Source organism: Pollachius pollachius (assembly GCF_949987615.1).
Source record: "Pollachius pollachius genome assembly, chromosome: 6".
Taxonomy (NCBI): domain Eukaryota; kingdom Metazoa; phylum Chordata; class Actinopteri; order Gadiformes; family Gadidae; genus Pollachius; species Pollachius pollachius.
In genome coordinates this window covers 26627529-26650374 of record NC_136939.1, presented here as the reverse complement: position 1 = coordinate 26650374, position 22846 = coordinate 26627529, and the positions used below count along the sequence as shown (strand labels likewise).

Genomic DNA, 22846 nt, shown 5'->3' with positions numbered 1-22846 from the left:
TTTTACGCTGTAATGCGCAGAAATTGCTCCGCTTTTTACGCCACATTGAAGTCCTTCAAGAGCCCGCGTAAAAAACGCTGTTTTGAGCATCAAACCGCGTGTAAAATACGTGCGTTTGTGCACATCACAACGCGCGTAAAAAACGTCGCTAGAGAAAACCTGCGACAAGTTTTGATTTGTCGCGCGACACTTTCGCCCTGCACAGGCGAACGCGTTCACGAGGATTTGCAGCGGGACAAATTTGCTCGAGTTGAAATATTTCAACTTCGGCGCGACATTCACGTGATGACAGCCCATCAGCGTTCAACAGCGTGGCCACTGAGTGACATGCGTAACGTAACAGCCAATCAGTGTTCAGCATCCCTTATCTCACCGGTGAGGTCATTATATTTATAGATTTATTTTTGTTTGATTTGATTTATTTCCTTTAACTGTAGTATTTGCTTATTTCTTAATGATTAAATAATCATAATAATTTGTTATGCTGAAATGTTGCATATTTTATGAAATTTATTTCATAAAATATGCAACATTTCAGCATTACAAATTATTATGGCCACTGAGTGACATATTAAATAAATATTTATTATTTATTTAATATGAACAGATTACATAGCTTTCCAGTAGGCATATTTCAAATAAATAATACGTTTTTTTGATATTTGGTTATATATTTGGAGTTGGCAATGGCGCTAGGCAGGGAGGAATCTTGTCTCCAATTTTATTCAACTTGTATGTCAATTAATTGTCCATGCAATTCCCCCCCCCCCCATAAAAAACGAATTTGATTTCCTGTATTCTGGTGCATTTTGGGGGTGGCCACTACCTATTTACCTACTATTCATTTAGATTCATAGCCTACATCCTGACTTGCAGGGCCTGGACAAGCTTACACTGCATAAACATACCTACTTTATGGCCATTCCACCAGCCATTGCTATTTGACCCATTGTTATTCTGATATTGAGACAAATCATGATCACTGTCCTATAGCGTCCATTTTTTGTGAGTCTCAATGTCTACTTTAAATGCAGTTAGAAATATGGGACAGTTGCTTCATTTTGTTTATATGCTACAGGCCGAAAGACTAAATTAATATGTAACTTACTTGCTCCTTTTAAGTATAACACTGCTTGGGACGTCCAATTCCTCCATTGAAAAGGGTGGAAAGTGCTTACAACCCTGCTAGTTAGCGATCTATCGCTTCTCTACATGTAGTTGTGGTGCGCGAATGCTGCTGAGGGAGGTAGCCTATTTGATTGATTTGCTGAATTGTCCAATCATGTGGTGATGACTAACAAAAAAAGAAAAGCAATATCATTGGCCTGGGGCGTACACTGGTGTGACCCGAGGGCGATTTTTCTTGCGCCAATGAAAAGCTTTCTCTGCTTGATAGACAGCAAAAAGTTAGCGAGCTTACATTGACTTCAACGTGGCCGGCGCCCCTGACTTGGAGGAGGGCTTTATTTCGAATGACCAATAATTAGCCTAGCCCAAATCATTGACGTTCAGACGCATTTAAATGGTTGCTGGCAGTGACAAGTATATCACACAATTAAACGAGGGTAAACGCTATGTATTTTTGTTGATTTATTTCGATTTGCTAATAGTTGATTAATAGTTGGCAGATATATTGAAGTGAATATTTCGCGGAGGGGCGGCACCCTAGCGCCCTCTATTGACCCACCGCCACTGATGGCCAAGCTACAAAAAATCTGGCATGCAGAGGCTGAAAGTTGCGGACAATGATGCTATGCGCCTCCTTTTAAAAAAACCCAGAGGGGGCAGTGCCAGCCAGATGTTTGTCACTGCAGGAGTGAGCACATGCCATGCACTTTTAAGAAATCTTATGTTTAAATTTATGAAACGATTGGAAGCATTTTGGAATAGTATCATTGTGGTACTTGTAAATCTCACTCTGAGCTGTGCTCGCTATACCTTCAGCCTGAGGGTGCACTGGCTAAAATGTTTGTGTATGAACTGACTTTTTATATTTTTGTATTGTATTTCTCTTGTGCTATTTATGGACCTGAGTCTGATATAAAGTTTTCATATATCATATCATATAATCTATCTTCTGATATCGAAAGTATATTTAAATATACCTAACTATACATTATTAATATATTAAAATGACACATGCGCGTTGGCGTCGTGTGTCCACCAGGGGGCGGCGCTGCACCATATCTCCACCACATGGGAGTCATCACCCGAAGGACTGATGTCAGGGTGTCGTGTTGGCGGGTAGAGAGGCTCTGGAGGACGGGCAGGAGGACCGGTGACTGTCGGTGTGTTGTCGGGTATAGAGGCTCTGCAGGACGGGCAGGAAAGCCGGTGACTGTCAGGTGGTTCTTTTTCTTTTAGTAAACAAAGTTCTGTAAATAACCGTGAGGATGGAGGAACCGAGAACGGAATAAGACCCTGTTCACCTAAAGAACGGAATATGACCCGGTTCACCTGTGGAGCGGAATAAGACCCGGTTCATTGTGGAGCCAGCGCATCCATGCTGGGGTTCTAGGAGAGTCTCTGGGGGGTCGTCGGAGCGCGGAGGGGTTGCTGCTGAACCGGACTCCGGGAGGTCGGGATCCTAAAGACGGTACGTTAGTGTGACGTCTCTACGGTTCTTCACGGTTCATCACGGAGAGGTGGAGGTCGTGACCCGGGATAATGTGGTTCCAGGAGCGATGACCTGGCTGAAGGAGGTGGACCGCTGGGCCGGGGGAACCCGGGACCCGGGCCGGGACCAGGGGGACCCGGACCTCCTGGGAGAGCTGGTCCAGGTGGTCCTGGAGGGGGGGTCTCCGTGGGGCTTCACCCTGAAGGGGGGGCGAGAGCACCGGGAACGGCTCATCATAACAAAGGTGAGCTGTCTGTGTCTGTCTGTCTCTCTAATGTCTGTCTCTCTAATGTCCGTCTGTCTTTCTCTCTCTCTAATGACTGCCTGTCTGTTTCTCTAATGTCTGTCTGTCTGTCTGTCTTTCTAATGACTGTCTCTAATGTCTGTCTGTCTGACAATCATTAGTTATCAGTATCAAAGCATACAGGCCAGTTAAGTTAAAGTTAAATTGAAGTTAAGTTAAAGTTGACTAAACTAACAACAAGGAGATGAACACAAACAATCTGTTAATCTAATGTTGGTTCTGTTGTGATACCTTTTCATGTCATGTGACCTCCCATTATAAAACATGTTATCATCATGAAGATATATCGTGATAGCGTCAGCTAAAGCGAGCCAAACTTCCTTCTCTAACCTCTTAGTAAACGCTAGTGTGTGGAAGCTAACCATGGTATGTGTTTAGCCTCTCATCCTCACTCATGTTACTGAGCCTCAGTTTGAATAATTCATCAGTTAATCTCAAGTGTCTCCGGAAAAAAACCTGTGTGTGTGATGAGTAGAAACCTCTTTTTTTAGGACACGTCGGCCAGCAAAATATTTGATTCAATATTATAGCATGATCATGGGAAAGAACAGGCAGAAAAGTTACCAAGGATACATTCAGTGAGCCAATGGGTGAACAAGATTCTTATAGGGAAACGTTTGCATTGTGGGTAGTGAATACACAGGTAACCAAGGTAAGTGGGAGTGACCACCGGAGAGTTTAGGATTGGCGGGAGAGGCCAAGATAACTGCAATACACTATTGGGGATGTGGTCATGTCTGCAAGTCTGCAAGCAAGGCTGCAAGAAGGTTAAAGGAATCTACACAACAAAGAAGTCAATAGATTGCCCTGGCCTTATTATCAGACTCAGTGGCTCCAGGGGGAATACAGATGTGAAGTATCTTAACCTCCCAGTTAGAGAGAGGAAGGGATGTAATCTTAAGATACAGGGAGAATGTATCTCTTCTTTTTAATGTGAAAAGCAATTATATAAACAAGGTTAATATAATTTGTACATAATTGAATACTATAGTTATGATTGATATTTACACGACAGTGTGTGTGTGTGTGTGTGTGTGTCTGTCTGTGTGTGTGTGTGTGTTTGTCTGATGCTGACATGTGTGTATGTCTGTGTGTGTGTGTGTGTGTATATGTGTGTGTGTGTGTGTGTACACACACACACTGGAGCTTGCAAGATACAACATTGACATGAGACAAGACTACATGGAGAGGACTCCCTGTCAGAGGTTGGTGCTGGGTACACCTTCTTCTGGAAGGGGGTCCCCGAAGGCACTCGCCGTAATCATGGAGTTGGATTTGCTGTGAAGTCCAAACTGCTGCAGCGCATTCCGGAATCCCCCATCGGCATCAATGAACGACTATTGACATGGCGCATTCCCCTGGCAAAGGAACGCTTTGCCACCCTCATCAGTGCATATGCACCAACTCTTGATGCCGAGTATAACATCAAAGAGGATTTCTACAGAGCTCTTGATGCCATATTACAGAAAACCCCGGCTACGGACAGGCTCATACTCATGGGAGATTTCAATGCTAGAGCGGCACGGAGCACCTGGTATGGAGTAAAGTCATTGGACAGCATGGAGTGGGGAAAATGAACCACAACGGGCTCAGACTCCTCTCCCTCTGTGCAGAGCACCAGCTGGTCATTACAAACACCATCTTCCAGATGAAGAACAGGCTTAAGACCACCTGGCAGCACCCCCGCTCAAAACATTGGCATCTCCTTGACTATGTGATTGTCCGTCAAAAGGAGAGAAAATGTCTCCTCACAACCCGTGTCATGCGCGGAGCTGAGTGCTGGACTGACCACCTCATGGTCAGATCTAAACTACTCATTATTATTATTCATCCCCGTGGCCCGAGGACAGCTCCAAACAAGATACTCAACCGTACACGCTGAACACCCCCACCACCAAAGACGACCTTTGACGGCTCCTTGCTGAAAACCTCTATAAGATCCCGGAGGAATCAGCCGACTGGCCAGCCCTGCGCCAGGCTATTCATAGCGCAGCCTTAGAGGTGTCAGTCAAGGAAACGTCACCAGGACTGGTTTGACTGTAACTCGGCTGAGATACAGTCACTCCTAAAAAACAAACATGATGCCCACAAAGCTCTCCTGTCCTGCCCTGGATCTCCCACCCTTAAAACCACCTTTACTGCTGCATGAACAGCAACCCAGCGAGCCCTCCGGAATATGGAGGACACCTGGTGGGTGCAAAAGGCACAAGAGATCCAGAACCTGGCAGATTGCAACAACACTCAAGGCTTTTACGATGCTATAAAAACATTGTACGGCCCCACAAAGTGGGCGATTGCCTCAGTTCGATCAGCTGATGGGTCCACACTCTTCAAGAATCCAGCAAGCCATTGCAGGGCTGAAGAACAATAAAAGTGCTGGACCTGATGGAATCCCTGCAGATTTTTTTAAAAACAGGATACATCTTCACGCGTCGCCTGCGGCCCCTGATCCAAAACATCTGGGAACATGGGACCCTCCCACAGGACTGGAAGGATGCTAACATCGTCATTTATAAACAGAAAGGAGACAGAGCAGTCTTCGGCAACAGCCGCGGAATATCTCTCCTCCCCATCGCAGGGAAAGTCCTGGCCAAGATCATGCTCAGCAGATTGGTTGAGCACATCTCAGAAGGTATGCTTCCGGAAACACAGTGTGGTTTCCGGAAGACCAGATCCACGACAGACATGGTTTTTGCCTTGAGGCTTTACCTTTACATAGCCTTCATCGACCTCAGCAAAGCTTTTGACACCGTCAACCGTGAGTTGCTCTGGAAACACCTCTGCAAACTTGGGGTACCACCCAAGTTTCTTAGCATCCTACAGCAGCTGCATGACGGGATGCAAGCCAGAGTGCTCACAGGAGAACTCCAGTCAGAGTTTTTCAAGGGAAACGTTGGGGTGAAGCAAGGCTGTGTCTTGGCTCCGGTGCTCTTTAACATCCGCCTCTTTGCCATCACCTGCCTCTTCCACAGTGTCATGGGACATGAAGACGGTGTCCATGTGGAAATACCGCCTTGATGGAAGCCTCTTCAACATCCGTCGGCTCCAGGCCCACACAAAGACAAAGACCTGCCAAATCTGTGAGCTTCAGTATGCTGAGGACTGTGCCATCTTAGCTCACAGCACAGACTCTATGCAGCACGCCCTCAACACAATATCCAGTCTGTACCAATCCTTTGGCCTACAGGTTAACTTTCAAAAAACCGAGGTCATGTCCCATCTCAACACCCCCCCCCCCCCAGTTCCACTTAAAACAGTGGATCACTTCACTTCAAGGTAAACGTTGGGGTGAAGCAAGGCTGTGTCATGCTCCAAAGTGGAGCATGAGCTCCACTTTGTCCTCCTGCTGCTTCCTTGACACAAAAATACTCCCTCCCCCCCCAGGTGGAGGCGGGCCCCGGGGCCGGGGGCCTCCAGGTGGGGGACGAGGTGGTCCAGGTCGGGGGGGTCCCGCTGGGGGGCTGGAGGCAGGAGGCCATCGCCATGGTGAAGAGCGCCCAGCGCACCCTGGTGCTGGGGGTCCGACGGTACACACACACACACACACACACACACACACACACACACACACACACACACACACACACACACACACACACACACACACACACACACACACACAGGGGCCTGAGAGACACACACCGCACGCACAGGGGCCTGAGAGACACACACACACACACACACACACACACACACACACACACACACACACACACACACACACACACACACACACACACACACACACAAACACACACACATGGGCCTGAGACACACACACACACACGCACAGGGGCCTGAGAGACACACACACACATACAGGGGCCTGAGAGAGAGACACACACACACACTTACACACACAAATTGGCTTGAGAGAGACACACACACAAACACACACACATGCACAGGGGCCTGAGACACACACACACACATACACACAGCCACATGGGCCTGACACACACACACACACACAAACGCACACACGCACGCGCACACAGGGGCCTGAGAGACACACACACACACACATACACACACACAGGGGCCTGAGAGAAAACCAGATCATTAGTTGTTTTGTTGTTAACTTAAGAGTTTTATTTTCCTTTAATGAGTTTCTCTTCTCACTCATCAGTACAAACGTCCTCATGGCCGAGAGACACTGGGCTCCACAGGGGCTCTTAGCTTTGTGTACGTCTCTCTCTCTCTCTCTCTCTCTCTCTCTCTCTCTCTCTCTCTCTCTCTCTCTCTCTCTCTCTCTCTCTCTCTCTCTCTCTCTCTCTCTCTCTCTCCTGGTCCTAGTAGCAGCAGGTTACCAGTGAGCGGTGTTAACTGGGTGTACACCTTGTCAGAATAATAAGCCCCGCCTGCTGAAATGGCAACAAAGTCTTAAAGGCTGAGTCCAATTACCAGCCTCAAATCCACCGGCTTTAGGGACCGCGCCAAGTCAGCCGGGGGGCGGGGGTGCTGCCTCCTGGCCTCTCTCCTAAGTCGACCCTGAGCTCAAACCAAACGAAACACAAAACAAACACACAGAATGACTTACTTTGGTTAAAGTCGGCTCTTTACCCAACGATGGTGGCTGTACGTCAGTCCGAAGTGTTGCTGCGTCCCACCCCCCCCCCCATGGTCCGGCCGCAGTGGTCTGCTCCGTGTTGCCTAGGTGAGCCACACCGGGGCGGCGGTACCAGCAGAGACTTCCAGAGCTTTCTGTGACTATCGGCTCCTCTTTGGGGACGGCGGCTCTCCCTCAGCCCACATAACGGAGTCACTGCCCACTCAGGTACGCTGGTTAACCGGTCTTTGTTGAGTCGTGTCTCTAGCTAACTTTAGGTGAGGCGCCATGTTGCTGTCATGACAACAGAAAGAATGTGTGGCATGGAGCACATGGAGCAGGTTGATGTGCAGCTGTGTTTGACAGACAGACCCTCCTCCATCTTCAGTCAGTGGGGGGGGGGGGGGGGGGGGGGGTTCACACTCACTCACTCACTCACTCACTCACTCACTCACTCACTCACTCACTCACTCACTCACTCACTCACACCCAATGTTTACTTCAATCTCCTGAACATGCGTAGCACTCAACACAGAAAGACCTTGAAGCAGTGTGGTAGAGGTGCATTATTCTGAAGTGGTGGTTCCTCATGTCCACTCTGTGTGGGAGGATGTAGCCTAGCTCCTACTTCCTAGTTCCTAGCGCTATCGCCCTGTGTTCTATGGCCCTCGTCAGCCCGACTGAAGCTGTGTTGTCATTGCTCTGTCGACTGATAGCGATGACCTGCCTGGTTGTCATAGGAACCAGGTGGGTCATCGGACAGGCCCCGCCCCCTGTTTTAGGGGCCTTGGGCAAGGCTCTAATGCCGCTGATGACCCTGGTCAGATGACCAGAAGGAGAGGGGAACCACCCTCACCTCTCTCACCGGGAGACCCAGAGTACCATCCTACAGACCGAGTCAGACAGGACCCCATGGAGACGATCTCCATGACGACCGCCCTACAGACCGGGTCGACAGGACCCCATGGAGACGATCTCCATGACGACCGTCCTACAGACCGGGTCAGACAGGACCCCATGGAGACGATCTCCATGACGACCATCCTACAGACCGGGTCAGACAGGACCCCATGGAGACGATCTCCATGACGACCATCCTACAGACCGGGTCAGAGAGTACCCCATGGAGACCATCTCCATGACGACCATCCTACAGACCGGGTCAGACAGGACCCCATGGAGACCATCTCCATGGAGACCATCCTACAGACCGGGTCAGACAGGACCCCATGGAGACCATCTCCATGACGACCATCCTACAGACCGGGTCAGACAGGACCCCATGGAGACCATCTCCATGACGACCATCCTACAGACCGGGTCAGACAGGACCCCATGGAGACCATCTCCATGACGACCATCCTACAGACCGGGTCAGACAGGACCCCATGGAGACCATCTCCATGACGACCATCCTACAGACCGGGTCAGACAGGACCTCATGGAGACCATCTCCTGTCTCTGTTGTAAACGGGGAATGGGTTAATCTAGTGATGGTTAGTGCTTGGCCCTTGGTTCTATGAACATCCTTACTGTACCCACAGAGATATATTGTAGTTTCCCTTTCTACAGACTAATGGACTTATTGTAAGACGCTCTTGATAAAAGCTTCTGCTGAATGTAAATGTGGTGTAAATATCAGAAGGTTGTCTCCTCTATGAGGAGGTTTCATTACGTTCTGTGCCGTTCTGTGTGTCTGTTATCGTGTTTTGTAGTCCAGTATCCCAGATTGTACTGTGACGCAAACCCTTATCCAACCGGTCTCCCAGTGACGCAGTATTATAGTTTTTATTCATGTTTTCTTTGCTCCTGAATCACATGCTGGGTTCTGCCCCCGTCTCTGCACCACTGTGCTCTGTTGAGAAGGTCTCTACCCACGCACAACTCTCCCCTCTCCCTCTCCCCTCTCTCTCCCTCTCCCCTCTCCTCCCTCTCCCTCTCTCCCCCCTCTCCTCTCGCGTCTCCCTCTCTCTCGCCCTCCCCTCCCTTCTACCCCTCTCCTCTCCCCTCTCTCCCCCCTCTCCCCCTCCCCCGCTCCCGGCCTGACACCGGCGATAAGCTCTGCCCTGATTACAACGGCACATTCCTCTCCCCCCTTTGTTCCTGCAAAGAGTGTGTGTGTATGTGTGTGTGTGTGTGTGTGTCTGTGTGTGTGTGTGTGGTGACTCAGCAGCATAGCCTGTGTCTAATGACAGTTTTTATGTTCTCTTTAACCAGAGCCTCTAATTGCTCAATAGATCGTTGTAATATATGGAATCTACTACTTTTGTGTTTATGTGACGCCAAAAGCTTTGTTCCCCGTTGAGTGGACGATAAAGTTGTATCATATTGAAGGTTTAAACAAAAGGAGGCTTATCTCAGTGTTGTTGAGTGAGGGTTATTAACATTCACTCACTCACTCACTCACTCACTCACTCACTCACTCACTCACTCACTCACTCACTCACATACACTTCCCTGATGTCCTCTCCTTCACTGGTTAGTTATCACCTGAATTCACTCATTCATGTGATGAATGGGACAGCAGGTAACAGAGACCTGAGTGATTGAGTCATTAGTTGTTGTTGGACGAGCTTAAACCTCATCCTGTTTGACGAGTTGAAACTCAACTAGAAACTGATAAGAACGACGTGACGAGTTCTTTGGTCTCTCTCTCTCTCTCTCTCTCTCTCTCTCTCTCTCTCTCTCTCTCTCTCTCTCTCTCTCTCTCTCTCAGTGTAAATGGTATGGTAGTGACTCCGTTCATAGTTGTGCCTCGGTGATGTATAACTCTATCGAGGTCAGAGACCGACGCCGTGGCCATCTGCTGAGTCGGGTTTCACTTGTTGATACCGAATGAAAGATAATATTATAAGGTCATATCATCAGGTGGTGCAGAATGACCCACTTATGAGCTGAAGACTCAGTAGTACAGAACTATGTTCTATTAAGGTTATTAGACAGTAGGGCCGAGCTCTCTGAGTGGCCAACGACGTGCGTCGCAACGTAAGTCGCATTGGTCGCAACGTAGGTCGCATTGGTCACTGTGTTGGTCGCTCGTCAGGCTGCTTCCAGTCGCTGTGGTCCCTGGCTGGCTTGGTCACTCAAAGTCTATGGGCGATCGTTAATCAGTTAATTTGCATGTTATTAACGTTTTTTTTGCGACAGTTGAAGTACCAGAAAGCTATGCTCTCTGGCGAAAGCTACCTACAGCTCTTTATTGCTAATATTAATTTTATATTTTTCTATTGAAGTACAGTTTAAAATGATGAAATCGTTGCTCTATCAGTGTCAATAAAATATATTAGTTGTAATTTGGGGCGTATTCAAATAATGTATTTAATATATTATATATAGCCTTGTTTGTTTTGTTAAATGTCATTAAGCCTAATAAGGTATATTATGTACAAAGTTATTCGTTATAGAGTGATATAGTTTAATATAAGTGGCCAATTGTATCAGTGGCCACATCAACACAGATGACAAAACAACTGTAAATTTCTATATATACAGATCTATATATATATATATATATATATATATATATATATATATATATATATATATATAGATACTTTATACTCTGATGGTTAGCCAAGTCCAAAAAGAAACGTAACAAAGCTAACTTGAACTACAGTAAAAATGGAAACATCTGTCGACCTCTGGACCTGAATCACAGACGTGTGTGAAGGCTTCTCAGAGAAACACCAATACTTCTGTATTATCGACATCCATCTGTCTGTCTGTCTGTCTGTCTGTCTGTCTGTCTGTCTGTCTGTCTGTCTGTCTGTCTGTCTGTCTGTCTCTCATGGTGCTCCCAGCTCATTATTCTACCTGAAACCCTAGCCCTCCATGAGGAGTAACCCCCCTGTCTGGTGAGACCCCCCCCGGAAAAATATCAGTGACAGGCAGCTGACAATACGACAATATTCAGAGAGAGAGAGAGAGAGAGAGAGGGAGAGAGAGGCTGCACTCGGATTCTGTCTGTCTGCCTGTCTGTCTGTTCCTCTCTTTCTGTTTCTCTCTCTCTCTCTCTCTCTCTCTCTCTCTCTCTCTCTCTCTGGCCGATGCCAAACAAAAATGTCTGACAAGAAGATGGAAAGTACCCATCCCTTGATAAACACACACACACCCACACACACACACACACACATACACACACACACACAGCCCACCGGTCCACATTCCTGCTGTGAGGAATGTTCTGCTCCCAGGTCATCCTGTGTCCACCAGAGAGGCTGACCTCCTGACAGGCCGGTTCAGCTCATTATGGGGGGGAACCTCCTCTCCTGAGCTGAACAGGCCTGTTCTGCTCATTATTTCATAGGGGTGGGGTGGGGTAGAGTGTGTTTCAGTTTGTTTTTAATCTGTTTTGTTTGTTGTTATCGTTTTCTCGTTCACTCATGATCCGTATTAAGATGATAGATGCTTGTGGAAATCCCAGTTGTTGCAATACAAAGGTGTGGACACCTTTGGCCCTCAGCTTTGGCCCTTACCCTCGGCCCTTATCCCCGTCCCTTACCCTCGGCCCTTACCCTCGGCCCTTACCTTTGGCCCTTACCTTTGGCCCTTACCCTTGGTCCTTACCCTTGGCGCCTACCCTTGGCCCTTACCCTTGGCCCCTACCCTTGGCCTTTACCCTTGGCCCTTACCCTTGGCCGGCACCTATTACCTCCTGATACATACCTCATGCTGATGAGTAAATCTCACCATCCCTGAAGCCTGAAACGTTCTGTGTCTCCCTCTCCTCCTCCTCCTCCACTTCTTCATCCTCGTCACCCTCGCCCTCCCCAGGGAGGAGGAGGAGGAGGAGCAGAAGGAGGAGGAGGTGATCATGGTGGACGTGGCATCCTCTCCGCCGTGCGCCGCGCCCTCAGACAGTGAGGTGCATGTCGCTCGCAGCTTCCTCACCAAGATTCTGAGGAGCTCCATGAGGTACAGGTCACATGACTCCGGTACCACAGGTCACATGATCCCCCCCACCCATAAGACACCTCAGCAGGTCACATGACTCCCTCCCTACCCACAAGACACCTCTAGAAGGTCCATGAGGGACTACATGTCACATGACCCCTAGTCTACCCATCAGCCACCTCTCCTCCCTGTGGTGTTTTCTTGTGTCTTGTTGCCGTAGAAACCCCAACGTTAGCGCTTAGCTTGTCGTGGCTAGCAGCTGTAGTGTGGAGCTCAGTTGGACCGTCTGGATGGGGATTTGAACCGTCGACCTCTGTGCTGGGGACAATGTGCTCCGTCCCCTGAGTGCTCTGATTGGTTGATGCCTAGTTGTAGTTAAACAGTATCAACTCCTCAGCCCTCCCAGTATCTAGGTCTGTCTACCTGAGAATGACTCTGACTGTCTGGTGAGTTGTGTTGGTTGGTCCCTTGTGTTGTCAGTTAATGTCAGAGTGTTTAGTTTAGTTTAGCAATATAAGCTTAACTCCTCCACCATAGCTGATTAAGCTTTTTATCTCTCTCTCTGTCTGTGTGTGTGTCTCTCTCTCTATGTCTCTGTCTCTCTCTGTCTTTCTGTCTCTCTCTGTCTGTCTCTGTCTCTCTCTCTGTCTCTGTCTCTCTCTCGCTCTATCTCTATGTCTCCCTATCTTTTTAAAATTCTTATTATTCTCTCCATGCCTCTCAGGAAGAATCGCTTCAAGGGGTAGGTCCAGTTTTAATGTCTAACGAGAGAACAGCGCTCTGCTACTGCCAGTCATGTGACGACAGCTCAGTCACATGACCTTGTTACAATACAATCGATTCAATCACAATAATTGTCTGATTAAGTGTTCCTCCCAGGATTCATCGCGTTATTGTGTTCGCTAAAGATATCGGTTAGTAAAGGAGTGTGACACCTGACGACTAACTAAAAGACAACTTAATACACACCCACACTTAATAAATATGTGTGGGGTCCTTAACCCTTAATGAATGTGTTTGTGGCTCGTAACTCTTAATGAATGTGGGTGTGGTCCTTAACCCTTAATGAATGTGTGTGTAGATCCTTAACCCTTAATGAATGTGTGTGGATCCTTAACCCTTAATGAATGTGTGTGTAGATCCTTAACCCTTAATGAATGTGTGTGTAGATCCTTAACCCTTAACAAACGTGTGTGTGTGGTCCTTAACCCTTAACGAATGTGTGTGTGGTCCTGGTGCTTTTGGTGGTTTGGGATAGGGACCGGTCTGTTGGATTAGGGTCCCGTGGTGGTCCCTATCTCTGGGACCGGTCCGTTGGGTCCTTGACGACCCCCCCTGTGGGTCCTGGTGGTGTTGCCCCCCTCCCGGTCTAACCCTACCCCCCTGGTCTCTCCTCAGGAGAGATGAGGCCGCCTCCCGTCCCCAGTCCTGGCAGACCTCCAGGCTGAGCACGGACCCCCCCGACCCCAAAGCGGCCGCCCCCCCCCCCCGTCTGGCAGCCCCTGCGTGAGACCAGGTGAGGGTCTGGTTGAGACCAGGTCGGAGGGAACGACCGGTCACTGACCAATCACTGACAGGCCTGGCTAATTAACTCATTAGCGAACGCTGTGGACGTTGACCTCTGACCTTCCCCTCTGGCCCCACAGGCCCAGAGAGGTCCTGGGCCCCGAGGGCCCCAAGTGCCAGCGCTGCCCCTCCATGGAGAGACCGGACCGCTTCAGGGACCCCTTCCAGTCCGGCCCCCCGCCCCCCAGCGCCCTGGACCCCCCGCCTGGGGGCCCCCCCTCCAGGGCCCCCGACCCCGGGTGGCCCCCCTCCAGGGACTCCGGCTTCAGCTGCTTCTCGGGCTCCTCCAGCCCCCCCGAGCCCGACCACGCCTTCTTCCCCCCGCCCCGCCGGGGCCCCGGTTCCGAGGGCATGTTCTTCAAGGGCCTGCCCAGCGAGGGGGCCCCCGGCCCGGCGGAGCGCCCCCCCTGGAACCTGCAGCCGGCCCTGGGGACCAGAGGCTGGGAACGGCCCTGCGCCGAGGACCGGGGGCCCGTCCCAGGGGGCCGCGAGGGCGCTGGGCCCCTGTGGCAGGTCCCGGAGAGGAGCCGGCCCCGGGGGCCCGTCCCGCCGCTGGCCCCCCCGCAGCGCAATGACAGCTTCGCGGCCGCCAGGGTGTTCCCCTACGCCGACGGGCCCCTCGCCCACCGGAGGGGCCCCGGCGGCCGGCCGGAGGAGGGGCCCCCCGGGGCCAAGAACGTCCTCCGCCCTGACGATGCCCCGGGCCCCCGTCCCGGGCACCTGCCCCAGCCAGGCCGGCTTTTCTCCAGCTCCAGCACCGACGTGCGTCAGGGGGGCCCCTCCTACGCGGCCCTACTGGCCCGGCACCACAGGGGCCACAGCGACGAGACCCCCCTGCCCCCCCGGGGCCCGGGCCCTCCCCGGGCCCCGTCGCCGCAGAGCGTGGGGAGCTACTACCGCAGCCTGCAGGACATCCCGGCCGACGCCCGCCGGCCCCCCGGGGCCCCCAGCCCGCTCTCGGCTCTGGGGGCCTTGCTGGACCCCGCCTTGGGGAGCGGGGGCCCAGTCTGGTACGGTGGCCCCCCGGCCAGGAGGGGGCCGGTGGAAGACCCCAGGAAAGACCCCGGCTCGGCGGGCTCCCTGAAGGCCAAGCCGGCCCCGCCCCCGTCCCAGACCCCCTGCTCGGACCCCCAGGACCGCAGAACCCCCTTAGGTCAGGGTCCGGTTCCAGATCCCCAGGACCCGTCCGGCTCCTTGGACTGGTCTAGACCCCCGTCCTCGTCCCAGCAAGGGGAGGGCAGTCCTCCAAAGACCCCCGGACCCCCGGACCCCTGGGTCCCGCAGGAGGACCACCGCATCTCCCGGACCAGGACCCCCTTCCTGCACTCCCTGGCCCAGGAGGGCCGCACCCTGCTACCGAGGGCCCCGCTCGTCGCCAGCGGCAACGCCCCGCCCGCCACGGAGACGGGGAAGACCGGGAGCCTGGTCGCCAGGCAACTGCAGGCGGCATCCGTCGGCAACGCCTCGGCTGAACCCCTGGACTCCCGGTTCCTCGGGGCCCCGGGGGTCCCGGTGACGGGCTCTGGGACCGGTCTGGGGGCCCCTGGCTCCGGGGCCGGTCTCGGGGCCCCCGGCCCTGGGGCCGGTCTGGGGGCCCCCGGCCCTGGGGCCGGTCTGGGGGCCCCTCCTTCCGGGGCCGGTCTGGGGCCCCCCGGCTCCGGGGCGGGGGGCGGCAGGCCGGTCCGTAGGGGGCAGCGCTACGCCACCGCCCTGAAGCAGCAGGTCCAGACGAAGAGAGCCCAGCTGCTGAAGAGCCGCAGCGCCGCCACCCTGACCTGTGAGGAGGAGCAGGAGGAGCAGGGGACCACCTCCGCCTGCTCCTCCTCCTACAAGGACCACCTGAAGGAGGCACAGGCCCGCGTGCTGCAGGCCACCTCCTTCCAGAGGCGGGACCTTGGGCCACCGGGCCCCGAAGGGAGGGGCCCCCCGCTGGCCCGGGTCGGGGGCCGGAGGCAGCCCCCCCGGAGGGTGCACTCCTTCTCCGAGCCGGACAAGATGGACCGGGTGGGCCGGGGGGAGGAGCCCCGCGGAGGGGAGGGGGGGGGGGGGGAGGTCGGCCTTCGCCAGACCCCTCCTCAAGACCGGACCGCCAGGGTCCACAGCAGACCCCCGCGTTGAGGCCGGACCACCCCGGGAGGCTGGGCCGGGACAGGACCTGGGGACCTCCGTGTCCCGGGACATGGATACCAGGGTCCTGGCCCAGCCTCTGTTACTGGTCCAGACTCTGCTGGACCAGGAACAGAGGCTGGGGACCTTCGCTGAGTACCAGGCCACCTGGACCTCAACCAGGAGGCCGGCGGGGGTCCCGGCCAAGGGGAGGTACCGGTCTGCAGAGAACATCCTGGACCCCCACCCCGACCACACCGCTGCCGTCTGCGTCCACGAGCGGTCACGCTCATCCCCCTCGGCGGACCTCTGCTTGTCCACGGTTAGTCCGGCTGTTACCGGTTTGGGATCCATGAGGCTTCTCTCTGTCCGCATGTTGATCTCCTCTTGTTCCCTCAGAAGAGTTCTGGTCCCTGGAGAGACGCCGGGAACCAGGCCGGGACCACACTGCACGACGCCCCGCAAGGCAGCTGGCCCCACAGGTGAGTCCTGATCTCTCTAGACCCCTTAGAGACCACTTAGAGACCAGCAGAGTCTCTGAGGACCACTTAGAGAGTTTGATGAAGACTCATCAAACTTTGAGTTTGATGAGACGTTCACCTTATAGTTTGAGTCCTTTGGGCTGGACCTAAGCCCTCAGTGGATGAATTAAAGTTAAGGACCGCCCCGTTTCAGTCTGTAGAGTCAGTGTAGGACTGACTGGATGAATACGGACGTAAACCAGAAAGTTTATGGGAGAAATTTACCATTACTTTCTATATTAACTATGAGTATTATCAGGCCTATATATCATATATCATCAGGTACATTAATAGTGGAAAGCAGCAAAATCACCTCTGAATTCATAGGAGAGACTCACACGGCGCGGGAGAGTCTGGGGCCAAGGCGTGCTGACGTCCACCTAGTGTTTAGATTAACTGCGGATGATGACCACATACTTAAAGGAATGTATTGCTGACCGGCCTTACCATGAAAGGAGATCTTGTATGCATGCTGTGGGCGGTCATACCATATGGAAAACAGCTTCATTTGTGAGAATGAAAAGAGGCCGGGATCTTTTGGTCGGCAGTGTCTTTGCAAACCTCACTCGGCTTCGTTGGTGCTTGTTCGCAGGTAGCAATAAAGTCTCTTGTCATACTTGATCCAGACCCCTCGATTTCTCATGCTCTCTTAGTTAGTTGAAGTGAATTTGGTTCTTTTCTACCACAAGGGACTTTGGGTTTGACCTGAGAACATTGAGCCAGTTGCCCTCGTGTTTGGTTTGGACTTTCCACGTCACATGAATCACATGATTCATCCTGCAGAGGATTTATATTCACTGTGATGTACGGTCTGGATTCCAGTGTGGTGTATCAGCGATGTGGCCTGATGGAAACACCTCTGTTCATCCAGTCAGACAGTCTGACATGTGAACTGTGAGGGAGGAATGTGGTTTCTAGGTGATATATTTGAAACGTCTCTGTGAGCCTCGTTGGGTTGTTAGGTTTCCAGGGAGAGGAAAGGTTGAGGGTTTGACTTTAAGACTGGGTGACAAGCCGTCCAAGACCAGTGCGTCCTAGACCAAGACTGGTCTGGTGAACCCTGACCCTGCGGTCAGACAATGGACCGAAGCTCTCGACGGGGAGGTTGTCCGAGTTGACCAATGTTTAGAAATGAAACCGAGCTAAATGTGGACATTTAGAAGACGTGCGTCAGTCTGCTGGCCAGGCTAAACCTTTGGACCGCAACGAGGGAACCTTAATGACTGTTACAGTTACAGGTACTGTGAACTCCTGTGTGTGGGTGTGTACTCCTGAGTGCGCAGTCCTGACTCCGGAGTGTGACTTCCTGTGTGTAGTCCTGAGTGTGGCTTCCTGTGTGTAGTCCTGAATGTGTAATTCGGACTCCTGAGTGTGACTTCCTGTGTGTAGCCTTGAGTGTGACTTCCTGTGTGTCTGGCTTCAGGTCTCAGGGCGGCGCCGCAGCGCTGCAGTCCTCAGAGCCAGAGGCCCCGCCCACCCCCGTTGACCATGCCCCCAGCCCCGCCCCCAACCCCGCCCCCTCGTCGGCCCTGCAGGAGGCCCCCCCCAGGTGAGCTGCTCAGAGAGGCTTCAGCTTCATGGGTTTACTCTGTTGTCATTGTGTCCGGTCTGTTGACGCTCCATCACCTGTTGCCATAGTTACAGGCCCTGTCAGGCCCCCCATGTGTCAGATACTTGTTGTTGTTCCATGATGTATTGTGTACCTTTCACCTTTGACCCCTCCCCTAGAGAGGAGGCGGGACCTTGTGAGGGCAGCCCCCCCACCAGGACGGCCCCCGTGAGGATCGTCCAATCAGAGAGCTCGGAGCGGGAGGGCCGGGCCTACCTGCCCCCCCCCCAGCAGCAGACCACCACTTCCTCCTCCACCACCTCCTCCTCCTCCAACCCCCTCCCTGGACCCCCGACCCCACCCAGCCTGGGCCCTCTGCCCCTCCCCTTCCCCGCATCCTCCTCCTCCTCTTCCCTCTTCAGCGTATACACCCGCCCTCCTCCTCCTCCTTCTCCTCCTCCGCCTCCAACCTCGGTCCAGCCGACCCCCACCCAGATGGAGGCTCTGGAGGCCTGCCCTGGAGGAGGTGAAGGTGAAGGAGGTGATGGTGATGGAGGAGGAGGAGGAGGAGGTGAAGGTGAAGGAGGAGGTGGTGGTGATGGAGGAGGAGGAGGAGGTTATGGAGGAGGAGGTGAAGGTGAAGGAGGAGGAGGTGATGTTGAAGGAGGTGGTGGTGATGGAGGAGGAGGAGGAGGTTATGGAGCAGGAGGTGAAGGTGAAGGAGGAGGAGGTGATGTTGAAGGAGGTGGTGGTGATGGAGGAGGAGGAGGTGATGGTGAAGGAGCTGATGGAAGAGGAGGAGGAGGAGGGGAGGAGGAGGAGGCCCAGCGGGAGCGGCTGTGCCAGGCCATCGGGGTTCGCGACCGGGCCCTGGCGGAGGTCCTGGACCGGCGCGGGATGCGGACCACCATGGACCTGATGGAGGGGTTGTTCCCCCAGGAGGGGCCCCTCAGGGACCAGCGCCGCAGGGGCCCCGCGGGCCCCCGGCCAGCCGCCGAGGACCCCCCTGGGCCCCTGGTCCCCAGCTCGTCCTACTACAGCACCTCGGCCCCCAAGGCAGAGCTCCTCATCAGGATGAAGGACCTCCTCCTGGAGGAGGAGCAGGAGGAGGAGCCTGACCAGCAGGACCTGGTCCTCAAGAAGGTGAGGAGCTACGGTAGAGTGGGATAACATTATAACATCATAACATCAACAGCCATGGTTCAACAGATCTGTCCCTCTTATCACAAGATAATCAACAGTCAAAGAGTCAAAGTCAGCTTTATCGTTCGCTCCAGATTATGTTCCAGACTAACAGAGGAACACAAATAGCGTCGGTTTCCGACCCACGGTGCAATAAGGAGAAAATGAGGTCAGGTAATATTTACAATCAATAAATTCTAAATGGTGCAAAATAATTCTGAATGGTGCAAAGGTAAGGCAAAACAAAACGGTGTGTATAAAATAAAGATTAAAAAGTGAACTAAAAGTTATAAAAGTAAATATAACCGCAAGCGCTGATTAACGGGGTCTGAGCAAAATTAAAAGTCAAGAACAAACTAATGAAAGATAAATAAATATGACATATAATTGTTATATATAATGTTATATATATATATTACATTTCACTTTTTATATATAATAGATAAGATAAGATAAGATGTACTTTATTCATCTCAGCAGAGAAATTTAGGATTATATTATATTATTATTATATTATATTATATTTTATATATTAAAAGTCGAGAACAAACTAATGGAAGATATATAAATATAACATATTGTCATATTTAAGGAAAGATGTTCCACTTATAAACCTGAACTGCAGCCTCATTCACATGGTCAAAATGTCTATTGATAAGCACACAACATCCAGAAAACTCAAAGCACACATTTCTCAAGTGAATTAAGGGCTTTCTTCAAAGCATATACCTACCCCAAAGCATATACGGAAATTAAACATTTGTAGACAAGAACACTAACGGAAGAAATATAAATATGACTGAGTTTATTTTGAAGGAAAAATGGTTAATGAAGAAGTTCCCCTTAATGCCATACTGTGTCTTGGCAGTCAGATTCTTGGAAACTAATGAGCCGGAATGTTGATTGCCTGATGAATTTCAGGTGCTGTTCAATGTTGTGTTTCTTAAATGAGTGGCAATGACAATGTCATGTTCAGCTTGTTCATAATGCTCTAATCCGGATTCAAACTCTCAACCTAGGGATCACCAGTACACGGCATTATCCCGTTGAGCCACTGACATTCCTGAACTGCATGAATCCTCATTCACATCGTGAAAATGTCGATTGATTAGCACACAACATCAAGAAAACTTCAAGCACACATTTCACAAGAGAATTAAGAGCTTTCTTAAAAGAGTACAGATCTGAAAAATTGCACTGTTAATGGTTTCCACTTAATGACAGCCGTATGGTAGTTATACAATAACAAAATGGTCATATAGGCAAAATGGGATGAGACTGTGGACGTTTGGCTTTTCTATGAAATTGTGGGAAAAGTAAACATTTTTAGAGCAGAAGACCGGATATTGGTATCCACCTAATAATAGTTGTATGTTTGTTTATACAATAACAAAATGGCCATATAAGAAAAATGGGCTAACTGCTCCAACTTTATTGGCCAATATTTCTCAAATGGAACTAAATAAAACAATTTCTGTTTTATGATTTTTGTGAGGCGATTTTGGTGAATTTTTGATTATTTTTGTAGCCTGTGAATCTTATTATCATGTTTAGCTTTAATATGAAATTGTGGGAAAAGTAAACATTTTTAGGGCATAAGACCCATTGTTTTATAAATGCGTCTGATTCTAGAGATTAATATTCTGAAAGAATTTTGAGTCCAGGTCAATCTGATGAGGAGAAATAAACCTAATTCATGATCTTTTACAATAGCGCCACCTTTGGGTGCAGTACCACACATTTTGGGTTCATTGGTTGTGGGGATACCTGAAAATTTCAAGAGTTTTCGACAGAATTTGAGGAAAAAAAAAAACGTTAAAGAAACAATAGGGGACCAAGCAGCTTCGCTGCTCGGACCCGTAATGAAACATGTTCTATGGGGACAGGGACAGAGGTTAGTTCTAAGCCCCAGTGTCAGTGATCTGAAGCCTGGGACGAGGACGAAGGCAGCACCCCCCTCTGCTGGGTCCCCTTACCTCCTCCTCCTCCTCCTCCTCCTCCTCCTCCTCTCCTCCTCCCTGACCCCCTCTGCTGGGTTCCCTTACCTCCTCCTCCTCCTCCTCCTCCCTGACCCCCTCTGCTGGGTTCCCTTACCTCCTCCTCCTCCTCCTCCTCTCCTCCTCCTCTCCCCCTGTAGGGCTCGGATCACTAACATAGCGTCTTGTTGTTCCTCCTCCTCTCCTCCAGAGGGCGCTGATCCTCAGCCTGGCCCAGAAGCTGTCGGTGCTGAGGGAGGCACGTCTCGGCCTCCAGGAGGAGTTGCAGCAGAACGAGGCCCTGGGCCGGGAGGTGGAGGCGGGTGTCCAGCGGCTCTGCCCCCCCCACCAGCTCGACAAGTTCCGCATGTTTGTGGGCGACCTGGACAAGGTGGTCAGCCTTCTGCTGTCGCTGGCCGGACGGCTGGCCCGCACCGAGATCGCCCTGGGGGCCGCTGGGGAGAGGGCCCCCGACACGGGGGAGAGGGTGAGGACCCCTCTGTCTGTCTGTCTGTCTGTCTGGGGGCCGGGGAGAGGCCCCTCGACACAGAGGGATGGTGAGGACCCGTCTGTCTGTCTGTCTGTCTGTCTGTCTGGCTGTCTGTCTGTCTGGCTGTCTGTCTGTCTGTCTGTCTGTCCGGGGGCCGGGGAGGGACCCCCCGACACGGGGGAGAGGGTGAGGACCCATCTGTCTGTCTGTCTCCTCCTAGATGACCCTCCAGCGTCCTCTGGAGGACCCTCCTCCTCCGTCAGCACGCGGACGTGGTGTCTCTCTCTCTAACTACCTGTCTGTCTGTCTGACTGTCTGTCTCTCAGAGGACCCTGGAGGAGAAGCGGCTGCTCCTCCTCCGTCAGCACGCGGATGCCCTGGAGCTGAAGGACAACCTGGACCGGCGGGAGCGTGTGGTGAGCCGGGTGATGGAGGCCCGTCTGGACCCCGGGGCCCTGGAGGACTACCGGCACCACGTCCGCATGAAAGGGGCCCTCGCCACCGAGCGACGCCTGCTGGACGACCGCCTGAAGCTGGGCGCCGAACAGCTGGCCTGCCTCATGGACAGCCTGCCCCCCGACCAGAGGCCCCTCCTGGGGGCCCTAGACCCGGGGCCCCGCTGGGTCTAGGACCAAGACCAGGACCAGAACCGGGACCAGGACCAGGACCAGGACCAGGACCAGGACCCAGCAGCTGGCCTGCCTCATGGACAGCCTGCCCTACGCCCAGAGGCCCCTCCTGGGGCCCCTGTGTGTGTGTGTGTGTGCGTGCGTGCGTGTGTCTGTGTGTGTGTGTGTGTGTGTGTGTGTGGTAATTTATTGTAGCCTACAGATTGTTTTTGTTTTGCTGACGAAGAACGACTTTAGAAGATTATTATTATTCCAATAGTATTATTGATTACCTAGAAGTTTTCCTGCTGTTAAAGTATTATCCTTTCAACATTGAGAATGATAACTATATATATATATATATATATATATAAATAAATTATTCTATAATTATATCCTCCTATTGTTGATGCAGACTTTTTGTTTTCATTTTTAATAATAAAACCAGTCACACCAGGGGTCCCAGTATGATACTAAGACCAGAT

At 51.8% G+C, this 22846-nt stretch overlaps 1 protein-coding gene across 1 annotated transcript; it reads left to right on the top strand.

The window, feature by feature from the left end:
* Positions 1-2684: 2684 nt before the first annotated feature.
* Positions 2685-22382, top strand: LOC307076965 (protein Shroom2-like; the record flags this gene model as incomplete). The annotated part of the gene is given in 12 exon segments (XM_079738197.1): positions 2685-2861; positions 6306-6448; positions 13762-13840; positions 13842-13879; positions 14010-15966; positions 15968-16357; positions 16435-16517; positions 17980-18105; positions 18285-18736; positions 18851-19248; positions 21475-21750; positions 22080-22382. Coding segments are annotated over 12 exon segments (4422 nt in total).
* Between the last annotated feature and the right edge of the window lie 464 nt (positions 22383-22846).